We start from the raw sequence: 13,622 nt of genomic DNA on the forward strand, positions 1-13,622 counted from the left end.
CTGCCAGGCTGAACTTGACCTGTCACTGTAGAGCTCTGGCTCAGGAACCGGGGCCTGTTGTAGAGGCTTTGCTGTTGGAGTGACTGCCCTGCTACTGGAGACGCAGTAGGGCGTTTGCATTTGGCGCCTCTGCTTGCTGATAGCCCTGCACCACTGCTTCCCCCAGGACCACATAATGACCAGTAGAGGGAGGGGGCACTTCCCTGCTCTTGTGGAAGCTCACTCTCGGCTTGACAGTGGGGGTGTGCCCTCCAGAAGAAGGTGGGGTGAGCTGGGTGCCTCCTGGGGCCACGCTGGCCTTTTGGTCCCAGCACTTGATCTTCCGTGCTCGCGTGGGAGCCCTGGCAGGACTTTCAGCTCTCAAGCAGCCACCGCCGGCCCTGCCCAACCCGCACTTGCTGCTACGTGATTCCAGAGCTCGTGACCCTCGTGCCAGTGTCCATGCCACCACCTCTTGGGTGACAGAGAGAGCATCCTCAACTAAGAGACCCCTTGGCAACAGCCCTTTGTATCTACGACCACTGATGTCCAGTTCGTTGTCAAGTGTCTCATTTGTCCCTGAGCAGATATTTCTGAGCCACCCTTCCAAGGCCCAGGCCAGAAGCTGAAGGAGGCCACGGAGCTGGACAAACACCCACCGGGCACAGGCACAGTCTGCTGTGGCGCCTTTGCCAGCCAGGTCTGCCCAGCTGGCCATCCAGCTTCATGGGCCCCTGGTCAGGGACTGGGCCCGTGTTGCACCACAGCCCTTCCCCCGCAGGGACTGACTGTCTGATTGACCACACCGTGGGGCCATCCCTGGAGGCTCAGCTGGAGGAGACATCGAGAAGGCGACTCTCCATGGACGTCAATGCAGCAAGAACATACGGGGTGGGGGGACTTTTGGGAGCAGGGTCACGACGAGGGAGGCGGTGCCTGTGCATTGCAGCCACTGGTCCTGCGCAGCTGTCAGACGGCCAGGCAGAAGAGCCCGGCTACCTGTGTCCCAGCTGCAGCCAAGTACAAATCCCTGGGATGGGGAGATGGCTGAGGTGCAGCCCCTGTGACTCAGGGCTCTTGTCCCCAGTAGCTCGTGATCTTTCCAAACATGCACGCCTGGCAGGTGGCGAGCTTTCGTCCGGTGGACCTCAGTGTGAGTGCCAGGGTCTGCGGGCTCAGTCCCGCAGTGACAGGCCGCTTTGTCCCACTTTCAGACTTTAAGCTATTCGATGTCCCTTGGAGAGTCTTTAGCAGTTTATACTTTAACTAACTCACAGGTGATTTATTGGTAGCCTATTTTTTTTCCCTAGGAGCAGTGATTAGAGATGTTACATGAATAACCAATATTTTAAATGTTTGAGCTTGCTGCTATTTTCCAATGAATAAAAGCCAAGAGAGATGTTATGTGTTTTTTTTCTTTGTTCCCAGGCAAGCCAATTTTTTCAGTTGATATTCACCCTGACGGGACCAAGTTCGCAACTGGAGGACAAGGTATGTTCACAGGTAGTGGAGGGAGCGCTCACAGCCCTGCGCCTCACCCCATGTCTCCTGATGCCCAGGAGCTGGGAGGAGGGAGAGAGCCTGCTGCTCATCAGCATGGATGTAGCAGGTCACATCTAAGCCCTTTGTGGCTCTGGCATGCTCTCTGTAACTACTTTGGCAGCAGATTCCTGCTGACTAGGCTCATATTACAATCAGTCTGCATCCCCACCTTACTGAGCACGGGGAGTGGCCAGTGGTCCTGTGGACAAAGCCCCAGCCCCAGAGGCAAGATCTCTGGTAGCATTTGCTCACCTTGAAAAAGGGAGGAGGTGGCTAAATTATGAAGTTAGTCATGTAGTCATGAAGCTTATTTTTCTGGGCTCAAAAGAATTCAGCTGTGTCACTCAGGAGTTCTGGACTTAGCTGGGGGGCCGGAGTTTTGTCCTTGTCCACGAGAGGGGGCGCACCTTCCTGCCCGACTTGGCACAGTGAGGTCTGGGGAGCTGTTGAGGAAATATTTTTACCTGCTGACCAAGAGGCCATTTCAAGTGTGCTTTATGGTAATTCTGACATGTCCATTTCTAGGCACTTACTAGTTTTTGCCTTCTGTAACAGAAAGTTAGTGAGAGGCTGCCCTTTTTTAGTTATCAGTAATGGAAATCATTACTAAAATGCATAGATGTATATTTTTAGCAGAGTACTACATCTGCTTATGACCACAGGAACCTCAAATGCCCTCTTTTAGTTGATCTCCCATCTGTAGGTGATGGCAAAGGGCAGGTAAGATGGTATCGATCCTTTTCCTGTGTTGAGGGCACGTTTCAGGCTTGGTTCTCAAAGTGTCCAGTCAGCTGTGGGAACAGCAATGGACCCCAAGCAGCACCTAGAGGGGAGGAGAGGTTGTGGGGGTGCCTGTGCACAGCCTTTTTGCATTCCATATGAGGGGTCTGGGTTCTGGGTGGGCACGAGGACCTCCTCGGGGCCCCTGCTGGACCTGTGTTAGAGACCAGGCCAGAGTTCAGTGCAGAGCCAGTCTGGCCTCAGCCTCCTACTGAGCCCACTGCTTCCAGTCCCCAGCGGCACTTGTTTTTGTTCACCTTCCCTGTGACACATAATAGTAACTCAGATCCCGCTGATCTATCAGCCCTGACTTCTGACAGCTAGGTGAGGGCGGGTCACAGGCTCCTATTGACACTCCTGACACATTGAGTTGTTTCTGCTCCTTCGTTCCAGGACAGGATTCTGGGAAGGTTGTAATCTGGAATATGTCTCCAGTCCTCCAGGAGGATGACGAGAAGGATGAAAATGTCCCCAAGATGCTTTGCCAGATGGACAATCACTTAGGTATTACAGGGTGGCCCTTTGCAGGCTTTGCGTGTTGGCACAGTGCCCAAGGTTAGCACGTGTGTTTGTAATTAGAGAGATAAGGCCCGTGCGGCGGTAGCTCCCCTCGGCCTGCTGTCTGAAGGCACAGATGTTGGCTGCACACCTGGGTGAGTTATTCAGCAGAAGACTCGGCCTGCCCACAGAACCATCTTTGGACAGTCTGCAGGTACCTCTGGTGATTTCCTGCTCATGAGTCGTTACTGCCTGATTCCATGGGGCTTTGGGGCCAGCGACCTGGAAGCAGTAGGGTTCCGGGGAAGGGTGCACAAAAGACAGCTCACCAAATGTCTCAGATGGCCGCCGTGTCACTTGGGGCCCTTTGCCAGGCCCTTGTGGCCACTGGACAGTGTTGTAGTTTCCTTTCCTGCCATAGTGCCTTAGTTTCCTGCCCTTGAGCATCAGGGTGACCATACCTGGCTCTGGTTTCCAACCTAGCTGCCCCCGAGATGCTCCACTATCAGTTATGCCCCCTCCCTGTGTGCTATGTGTTCCTGCTCTCCCGACACGCCCCTTGGCGGTGTCCACCCCAGAACACAAGGTGCCCGCAGGCCGCGTGTGGACCACAACTTGGATAATGTCCCTTCTGCTGTGGGGCTCCAGAGGCTCTGACCCATCAGGGCCAACAGGGATTTCTCCTGGCCTTAGTTTATAAGTGCAGGACCAGTCTACCTGCAGTGTTGACAAGTTTGGAAAAAGAGCTGATAGGTGGCTTGAAGTCAGAGTTTTATGCTCTATCAAGCTGCTCCCCTGAAAGTTCTGGAAAAGGCATCTTGGCCTTTTTAGTACATGCCCTCATTTTGAGAATTATCCCTACTCAGAAATACATCTCATCATTCGCCAGCCCTTTTGAAATAATGAGATTTAGTCACTTACCAGTTTTCATGGAAAGAAGCCTTCTCCTATTGACTGTTTGATTAAGCACTAATGCTTCTCAGATGACGTAGCGTTTCCCCTCCAGACTCTGCTCTGGTATTTGTTCTTACAGCACAAGTAGGTTGGTGCGTGAACTGAATTGTTCTTCTGGGGCTCTCACACAGTAGGTACCTTGAGTAGATCAGATAGATTAGATTTTGTAAACCCTCTGCATCTTGCCAAACTGCACAAAGCAAATGGGCGTGGCGACTGGATTTTCATCACCCTATTTTTTTTTTCTTCCCAGCATGTGTGAACTGTGTGCGGTGGTCAAACAGTGGGATGTATTTAGCTTCTGGGGGAGATGACAAACTGATAATGGTGTGGAAGCGGGCTACGTAAGCATCATTTTCTTTTCTTCACATTTTATTTTTAGAAGCTTCTTTGCTGGTCTTTATCACAGTCGCTTTCCCCACCCTGGCACTGAGGTCTCCAGAGCTCTGACTCGATGAGTCCAGGAAGCACATGTAGGCGGGGGCAGCCGGGGCCTGACCAGGGCGGTGGGTGGCCACCCACCTGCCTGTGGACCTGCTCAGTGCTCCTCACGGGGCTGCAGGGTTTCACCTGAAAAAGAAGGGCTCGTCCCTTCCAGGGCTGACATTGATGGCTTCATTTGTTTTGTCCTTCAAGTGAAATTTCCTAACACACAAGGTGCTCTGATGGGATCTGGGGTGGGGGATCCAGAGCCTGCCCTCTTGCCATTCACCTCGTTCTCTGTCAGCCTTACCTGGGGCTCCCAGGAGCCCCGCCTTCCCCGAAAGCCCCTGCTCTGCACCCACAATGAACTAACCATCTCCTGGAGTCTCCTAGGGTGGGTCCTGGGCCTTTGGGGCCAGCCAGGCTGGGGACCAGACCCCACCCTCCTGCTCAGCCAGAGTGTCCCCAAGGCTGTGGCTTGGCGAGCAGAGGCGCAGTCTCCTTCGGCCCAGCCAGCTGCCTCTGCGAGCCCTTCCTGTAGGTTTGGAAGAATTCTACAGGAGCGAAGGGTGTTAACAGAGCCTCTGGGGGTCCGAGGTGTTGGCGCCATGTCTGCAGGGCTCCGTGACTGCTCAAGTGCCAGGAGCGAGCACCCCAGTTCCAGTGCTTTCCCTGCCCTGGTGTTAAGGCAGAGGCGTTCAAGTCCTTACAGGAGGGCTTGAAAAATAGTGTTGATTCTGCTGCTTTAGCCAACATAAATAACATATTTAGTATACAATTTGGAAAATTGAAGAGAAAAAATCATAATCCCACCATCTAAAGGAAGCCACAGTTAATATTTTTGTATTTTTCACGTGTGTCCTTCTGGTCCATTTTCCAGCATAGGTGACGTGTGGTATCATGTTGTATATGACATTCTGGGACCTGTTGCCTTCACTTAATTCTATCCCATGGACATTTTCCCAAGATTGGTGTAGGCCGTGTAGCGTTCCATCCAGTGAACAGATCATAATTTGCCCAATCAGCCCCCGTTGTTCACCCGTTTGGCACTCGCCAGCCGCTGTCTGTCTGCTTTGTCTCTGCGATGCCCGAAAGTCCCCGGGTGCCCTTCTGACTCCTCTCTCACACAGGTACATCGGCCCCAGCACCGTGTTCGGCTCCAGTGGCAAGCTTGCCAACGTGGAGCAGTGGCGATGTGTCTCCATCCTGCGGAGTCACTCAGGCGGTGAGTGGGCTGCCCGTGGGGTGGGCGCCCCGGCGGTGGCCGAGAGCAGCAGCGGCACCTCCACGGCCCCTGTGGACTGTGGGTCCTTAGAGCAGCCCTGTGTCTGGGCCACCCCTCCCCTCCCCGCTGCCTGCCTCCAGCTGCGTCAGTGTCCCCACTCCTGCCCTCATGGGCTGTATGTTTATATCTTTAATGTAGAACTCCCCACGTTCCGCTGTTTATCCTGGGAACTGAGTCACTACCTCCATCAGTGGATCGCTAAGTCCGTAAGCGCACTTTCTTTATTCCACAGAAACCCGCACACGGGGGCCCACTGGAAAGCTTTTTACTTGACTTTGAGAGTGTTTGCAAAGTGTTTTAAATAGGCTTGGTATGGAAAGAAACTCATTTTTCAGATTTGGACTGAAGTTGACAGCACTTAGTCAGATGCCAGGGATACCAGAGTCAGTGCAATTCAGTCTTCCTCGGAGAACCTGTGGTCTAGCCGGGAATAGCTAGGAGGGTGTGCCAGGCAGGGGCCAGCAGAAGCCAGAAAGGCTTGGTGCCAGTGGTGAGCTGGCAGCATCTCACCCCGCTGGACGTGTACTGCACGGCAGCAAGTGGCGTGGGGTGGGGCTGGCTGAGTGTGTGGGGCCAGGTCATGGAAGGCTTGCGCTTCTGCTAACGAGGGTGCCCTTTGTCGTGGAGGCCTGAGAGGGGGATCATCTGACAGCCCTGTGGAAAGAAGGCAGTTTCAGGGGTTCAGATGAAAACTGCAAGGGCCCAAACTAGGCCTGTGATCATTGAGAGAGAGAGGAGGAGACTGACCTGGGAACTTCGAAGGGCTGAGCAAAGGGAGGTGTGAGGGAGACCCCTAGCTGGGTGCCTGGGGAGCCAGCGGTATCCTCTGCTGAGACCATACGACCATGGGTTTATGGGGCCGGATGCCAGTTCAGTGCAGGATGTGCTGGGTTTGGGGGGTAGGGGTGGGGGGTGTCCGGAGCTGGTTGGAATTGAGCCTGCAGCTCGGGGGCTGGGGGGGCGGAGATGGGGCAGGAGAGAATCAGCTATGGTCCATTGCAGTCTGTGCTCAACACACACTCTGCAGACGACACTTGAAAGGTGAACAGACCCACCTCTTAGAGACCACAGATTGAGTCCACATCTTTGAAAGCTGATAGTGTAACACTGTGTTATCTTTGATAACAGTAAAAATGTGTAACTTACCCTAACTTGCTGGCAGGTGCTCACAGTGGAGTCTAGTTGGGCTTCTCTGGAACTTGGACAAGGTGTCCATGACGTTATCCAAGTGGAGTGGGGCCTGAGTGACGACTTTCATGGGGCCCCTAACCTGAGACTTGGACTGAGCCATAACCTCGCCCTCCCTCCTGGCCCACCACCCCAGGGCTCTCCTCATCCAGGCAGGTAGGGGTGCCCACCTTCAGTGGGGATACCTGCCACTCCTTTTGCAGTGGTCCTGGTAGCACCATCAATTGCTAATAAAAACAGTTTTTTTTAATGGCCATAGAAAGCTGTTTCCCTACCATGATAGAGCCCTGTGTCTTTCAAACCACGGGCACATATTATAGTTCACAGTTGAGCCTTGTTCCTGTTGATACCGAGAAAAGACAAACATGGGTGCTATCACCGCATTTGTTATTTTGGAATTTCTGCAGTACAGTTAAGCAGAATCAGAAGAAGGTAGACAGGGAATTCCCTAGCGGTCCAGTGGTTAGGACTCGGCACTCTCACTGCCGGGGCCCAGGTTGAATCCCTGGTCAGGGAACAAGGATCCCACAAGCCACGTGGTGTGGCCAAAAAAAGAGAGAAAAGAAAAAGAAGAAGAAGGTTGACAAACTGGAAAACAATAGAAGAATGAGATGATATGAGGAATACAGCTTTTAGGACTTATAAAGCATTGAAAAGCACTTCAGACTAATAATAAGTCATTGAATTGGCCTCATATAAGAAGATTTTTAATTATCTGTCTTTCACTAGTCATAGCCAATTGGAATATCAAATGATAGAAAGAGATAAGTGCAGTTTTACTCAGATTCCCAAGGAGGGTCTCACTGAGAAGGTGGCGTCCAGGGGTTGAGCAGATGGCGATGAGGGGACAACCGTGTGGACCTGCAGAGAGCTATCCAAGTGGAGGGAGCAACCGGGGCAGCAGATGGGGTGTAGACGTGGGCTTGGGACCAGGGTGGGGGGAGTGCAGAGGGGAGGGGGCCGGGAGGGGCTCTCCTCTGAGTGAGGCAGAGCAGTGTGGAGGCCTGGGCAGCAGTATGGAGCCCATATGGTGGGGGGCCGAGGCCGCACTGGGGAGACCATTGAGGTGATGTGATCTAGGAGAGAGCCTGTCGGGGGCTGTGGGTCGTCATGGTGGAAGTCAGGGCAGGTGGTCACACAGACTCCCTCTGGCGGGAAGTGAGGTGAGGCCCCAGAGGAGGTGGGACGGCTTCCCAGACTGTGGCCTGAGCAGCGGGAGGGATGCAGGTGCCTCACTTGAGGTGGGAGGGGGTGTGGGGGCGAGTGGACATGTTGGGTCCGCAGTGCCTGGCAGCAGGGTGAGTGGACCTGTGGGCTGGCTGTTGGGGGTGAGCCTGGAGCACAGGGGAGGAGCCTGGGGTGCGGCTGAGCCGGGGAGCCAGTGAAGGTGGTGGAGAGAACGTTTGAAGGAGGCAAGAGCAAGCAGCGTGCCCCACGTTGCCTCATGGTCGAGTGAGCACCGAGGATCGGCTGCTGGACTGGATGGCATGGAAGCCGCCGGTGGCCTTGGCAAGCGTGGTTCCTGTTGGTGAAGCCGGGTAAAGACCTAATTGACGGGCGCTCAGGAAAGACTGGGGGAGAGAGCTGGACGGAACCCAGCTGGTCTTGTCAGGCGCCTGCAAAGAAAGACAGCGGAAGAGCTGAGGGGAGGATGGACTCCAGGCCCGATGAGGAGACGGAAGGGCTATAGCGGCTGGAAGACCCATCGGAGAGTGAGCGGGGGACGTGGCGGCGGGGAGGGGGGCAGTAAGACCAGGGAGGGGTCACAGTGCTCTGTCAGGGAGGGTCTCTGGGCATGACTGTGGGAACGATGGCTGAGGCCAGGAGCCAAGGTCATTGGAGTAGGTGAAGGACTTTAAGGGTGTTAGATATCATCCTCTTGGAATCACCAAGAATGATGCTGGAGAGTTGGCGGGAACGACAGTGACCAGAAACGTATATCTTCAAGGACAGGGAGGGTCTCAGATGTGTGTAGAGCTGTGGCGAGAAGGAAAGGGCGTTGTATGGTCTGAAGACAGAAGCTCCAAAACTGGGGTTTGGGGAGGAAGTCATGTCACATGTGTGGATTTACTGCAGAACTCGGCAGTGACTCCAAAGGGCGTCTGGAAGGATGAGTCAGGACGTGGGAGAACTCATTCAAACAAAGTTAACAACATTGAAGGAGGCTACAGTGCTCCTGACAACTTGGTGTGCTGTGAAGGCGGCACCAATGACCGATAACAGAAGGAAAGATTCGTTCCCCACACATGATGGGGTAACCAGCCATTCAGCAGTTCGTGGGTGAAAGGAAGGTAATGTAGAGCCTTAGCTAAAGACAGCATGATAAATTCCAGGTATTAAAGAAACATTCTAAATAAAGCAAGAGAAAACAGAATTGAATATTTATTAGACCTCCAGCAGAGGGAATATTTTTTCAAAGTTAACAAGCAATAAGAGAAATCATTTTAAAATATACAACAAAGGAGAATAACTGACTTTACTACATAAACCTTCTACAGCATAGGAAGGTATACTGATGGAATTTGCAGCTAAGGTCTGTATTGTCCATAGTCCATGGAAATTGCTAAGAAAACCGGTCTCCTTTCTGGAGTCCCAGGTGTTCATGTCTCTGCTCTAGGACTCAGGAAGCACAGGGGGGTCTGTGGTTTGCACGGCTGCCCCCCAATCCCACCCACGCTCTGGGCCCCAGAAGAGGTTCCTGTGCCTCCTTTAGCAGACACTGCATTCTTGTTAGACCCACCAGCACAAATCACCTCCCAACAGACGAGGTAGGAACAGAGGAGTCCCTGAAGACAGCTTCAGATACACCAATGTGCACAGTCTTCACTTTGCGAATTAAAGTGGAACTTCAAACATAAAAATGTACTCAATAAGTTAGAAGGGGAAAAAATCATAATCCTCAAGCTAAAAAGGGACTTTTGAAAAGGACATTCTGCTAGTAGAAATGTGAAGAATCCAGACTCATGAAAATACCCAGGTGCTCCGCCCAGGTTCCCACCGTGGGGCATCCGTCTCAAAGAAACGCCCCAGGGTGTGCAGAATGATGGCACGTGTGCTCGTGGGCATGAGGAACTGGAACCTGGTCCAAGTCCGCTGCTGAGTTAGGTCTGTTCCGGGTCTTGAGTGCCCTCAGCCACACAACGCGGAGCAGGACAGCGGGGCCCGGGTTCGTGCTCAGCGCCGGCGCACACACGGGAGATCACGGTGCTGCCCGCGTGGGCGGTCTTGTCGAGCTGACTCTGAAGATTTAAATCATCCTGTGAGGAAAGGACTAGGTGGCTCCTGACTGGCTGCTCTTTCTGTTTCTTCACCTCACCAGCCATCCCTCCGCACTCCCGGTGCCGCACCAGGCACTGAGGTTGGAGAAACCAGGGAGACCTTGGCTGTCACGCTGTGCTCTGATGAAGTGGGTTAGGGTTGGAGAAGGCGGCTCAGCCGGCCCGAGGGCTGCAGACCCGGCCATGCAGTGGCACAGGTGCCACGCTCTTGGCCAGGCCCTCAGTGCTTTGTCAGAAGGGAGTGGGGTGGGGCCGTTAGATGCTTCAGATCTCAGGACTGATTGCAGAACCTTAGTGGGGAAGTTCTTCAGGTTGGTTTGGAAAAGTCTAGTTATGATGGTCCCAGGTCAAGTCTCCTCAGGTGTGAGAACGCCGGGGGGCTGCTGACTGGCCAGCTGGCAGGGTGGAGCTGCGCCGTGTCCATGTACACCACCAGGTAAGAGACTCACCACTGGCCATTGTCTTCCAGATGTGATGGACGTAGCGTGGTCCCCCCATGACGCCTGGCTGGCCTCGTGCAGCGTGGACAACACCGTGGTCATCTGGAACGCAGTGAAGTTCCCAGGTCCGCACCTCTGCCCGGGCGGCCTGTCCGTGGGGCTGCCCGGCGGTGTCTGGAATGGGTGGGCTGGGTCTCCTCGGCTGGTGGCAGCCAGCCTGTCTTGTCAGTAACTCAGGTCTTCTTTATCAATCACATTTAAGGTTTAAAGAGAAGTTTACATTAAAGAAAAATAGTAGTAACCAAGTGCCGGCATGGGTGTCCCTGCTGCAGGCTGTGCGGATGGACCCCTGGCACTGGGAGCCCGGCCAGCTGCCCTCGAGGGTGCGCCCTCCCACCCCGGGCTCTGGCCTCAGCCCAGTAGCCGTCTCCTCTGTGACGCCCTCGAGCATGAGCAGGCTAATAGATCCAGTTTTGCAGAAGATCAGTTTTTCTATTGACGTGTTTGAAGTCCCTACCGATGGCAGAGCCTGGGATGGTACTGCGGTTTGCAGCCAGTGAGATGCTTCTAGTCCCTGCTTGGTGACGGGAGCATGTTCTTCTCATAGGCTCGGGTCCCGGTCACTTGCTCTCTTCATAAGCTTCCACCGTGTGTGGGGAATCGGCCCAGCCACCGTGGCTGGGGTGGCATTCAGCTTACAGCTCTCTGGGGTTCAAGCTCCCTCCCCTTTGTCCTCAGTGATGACGAGCAGAGGACTCACTCAGTACAGGGCCCGGTCCCCCAGGGAGGGTCACATCAGGAGGGCTTGGATGGGCACGGGCTCCTGTCCAGAAAGGAAACCATGGGCAGGGCTGCAGCTGCCGGCAAGGTGAGGTGGGGCATTTCAGCTCTGGCCCTGGCCACCTGCCCCTCTGAGGGCACGTGCAGCCTCAACCCATACGTGTCAGCTTGGCTGGAGGGAAATGGGTGGTGCCCACCTCCTGGGTGAGAACAGATTCTTCTGCTTGTGCCCAGGGGTGGGGCTGGCCAGGGCGACTCCTGAAGCCCCTTCTCTTGGCTGGCCGACCCGTGGCCCGTTTCTAGACAGAGTCACTGTTTTCCCCTTGGTGTAACGCCTTTCCAACCTCACTTACTTGTCCTCACAGAAATCCTAGCTACTCTGAGAGGCCATTCTGGCCTGGTGAAGGGCCTGACTTGGGACCCTGTTGGTAAATACATTGCCTCTCAAGCCGACGACCGCAGCCTGAAGGTGTGGAGGACGCTGGACTGGCAGTTAGAGACCAGCATCACCAAGCCTTTCGATGAGGTAAGAGGCCTGGCAGGCTCCCCGCCGCCGCACCCCCCCCCCACGCCTCCCACACAGAGCAGGGGCTGCCTGGGGTCCAGACGTAGTCAGGGAGCCCAGAGTCGTGTGATGAAAATCGTTCACTTCTCAGAAGCTATTAAACGTCCACCTTTGTAGTGAAAAGGCTTGTAGGTGTTAAAGCTGAAGAGTTTACAGCACGCTGCCCCTTGGGGTGTGGGGGACGTGGGGGGTGGAGGAGGCTCTTGCGTCTTCCTGAGGGCTCTGGGCCGTGCTTGCTGACCTTCGCTCTGCAGGCCGGCCGGCTCCTGTGGAAGGCGTTAACAGTCCAGTTTGCAAAACATCTGGAGGTTGGACTGCACTGGCTTGTGTAGTATTTTACCATCACTTCCCTCATTTGAGTTCTGATTTCATGTGGGACCAGAGCTCAAGGTCGCCATTATTCAGTGGACATTTCTTGAGTGCCTCCTGTGTGTACGGCTGTCCTGAGTACAGGAAATGAACGTGGATTGAGATGGGGTTATCCAGAGTGGGCAGAAATGGCTGGGGGTAGGGGTGGTCTCGTCAGAGAGGGCTTCTTGGAGGAAGGGACTTGAGTATGAAGTTTTGCAGGAAGAATAGACGCCTGCCCACTGGTCAGGGCTGGCTGTGGAGAAAAGTGGGTATCACATGTTCAGCTGTCCCCCAACCCACAGAAGTTCCTGAACTGGATCCATGAGCCTGGTCCTTACCTCACTTAGTTCTGCCCTCCTTGGCAGCCACCTAGTGTGAGAGGACATGGGCTGCAGGCCTTGTGGAGAGCCACTGGGCTCCTGGGGTGGCTGTGGTGGCGGGGTGTGGGCAGGACAGGAATGTTTGGAATCCAGCAGGAGCTGGCAGCACTCTTCAGCCTCTGGGAGGGCTGTCCTGCCTTGGCTTGGACCCGGCTGGCAGTGGAGGCAGGTGTGTCCCCATGCTGCGCTCGGGCCCTGCCTTGTCCTGCCTTCCCCTAGGGCTGCGCAGCCTGGATCTTAACCCCTAAGCCTTTCGGGCTGCCCTGGACTGACCTTGAGCTTCAGGGGCTGGCTGTTAGCCAATGTCATCTCACTTTGCAGGAGGCATGGTGTGAAGGGGTGCCCTGCCTCTGCCTGGGTCAGGGGAACAGTGCCTTTCTGTTGTGCCATTTATGGTTTCTATGGACTTTACAAACCTCTTCTCCTTGGCTGGTGGCGTCACCAGGCTTTGGGCGAGGAGACAGGCTCCAGAGAGCAGGTGGGGCCTGGTGGTCACTGGCTGCAGTGCAGAGACAGGCTTGTGACCAGGCTTCCGAGGGTCAGCAGTGCTCTTTCTCCACAGCAACATGTGGTCTGCAAACCTCCTGTGGGGTTCCCCAGTGCTGGGTTGGAGAAAGGGTCTTTGGTCAGATAGATTTGGCCCAGACAGGGTTGACAGTGGAAAGAGGTGGCCGTCCAGCCGTCCCCTCAGCCTGTGCCGCCGTGCAGTGGGGGAGGGTAGAATGGCGCCCCTACCAGTCTCCTGACGGCCCCGCTGTCAGCTCACCCGGAGAGTCTGGAGTCAAGCTGGCCATGTAGCCGGCAGCTCGGGCGTGCTCCACCATTGCGCATTTGTACATCAGAGCTCAGTTTGATTCCTGGGGCCAATTGTGGTCACAGAGTTGGCCTTGGGCTCCTTTCAAGCACAGACGTTTCTTGCAGTGTGGAGGGACAACCCACGTGTTGCGGCTCAGCTGGTCCCCTGACGGGCACTACCTCGTGTCCGCCCATGCCATGAACAACTCCGGCCCCACCGCCCAGATCATCGAGCGGGAGGGCTGGAAGACCAACATGGACTTTGTCGGGCATCGGAAAGCTGTGACTGTCGTGGTGAGTCCACTTGGCCTCAGGTTGGCCGGCCATCAGCGCCGCCCTAAGTGGGACCCTTGGAACCTTGGCAGTGCCGTGCTCCCCAGTCCT

General features: G+C 54.9%; 1 protein-coding gene across 5 annotated transcripts in view; it reads left to right on the forward strand.

Moving 5' to 3' along the window:
• LOC133075466 (protein HIRA) overlaps positions 1-13,622 on the forward strand; it is a 74,126-nt gene that overhangs the window by 14,560 nt on the left and 45,944 nt on the right. Inside the window, exons 2-8 of one of the 5 annotated variants that reach the window (XM_061169726.1) lie at positions 1,408-1,470; positions 2,695-2,805; positions 4,007-4,097; positions 5,307-5,401; positions 10,397-10,492; positions 11,513-11,673; positions 13,365-13,532. In XM_061169726.1, the coding sequence (XP_061025709.1) occupies positions 1,408-1,470; positions 2,695-2,805; positions 4,007-4,097; positions 5,307-5,401; positions 10,397-10,492; positions 11,513-11,673; positions 13,365-13,532 (785 nt within the window). Of the gene's footprint in view, positions 1-1,407; positions 1,471-2,694; positions 2,806-2,880; positions 3,014-4,006; positions 4,098-5,306; positions 5,402-5,599; positions 5,668-6,588; positions 6,806-8,034; positions 8,362-10,396; positions 10,493-11,512; positions 11,674-13,364; positions 13,533-13,622 lie in introns of those variants that run through there. The other 4 variants (XM_061169727.1, XM_061169728.1, XM_061169729.1 and 1 more) reach the window with 4 other exon arrangements.

This window comes from Eubalaena glacialis, chromosome 15 (assembly GCF_028564815.1).
Source record: "Eubalaena glacialis isolate mEubGla1 chromosome 15, mEubGla1.1.hap2.+ XY, whole genome shotgun sequence".
NCBI lineage: Eukaryota > Metazoa > Chordata > Mammalia > Artiodactyla > Balaenidae > Eubalaena > Eubalaena glacialis.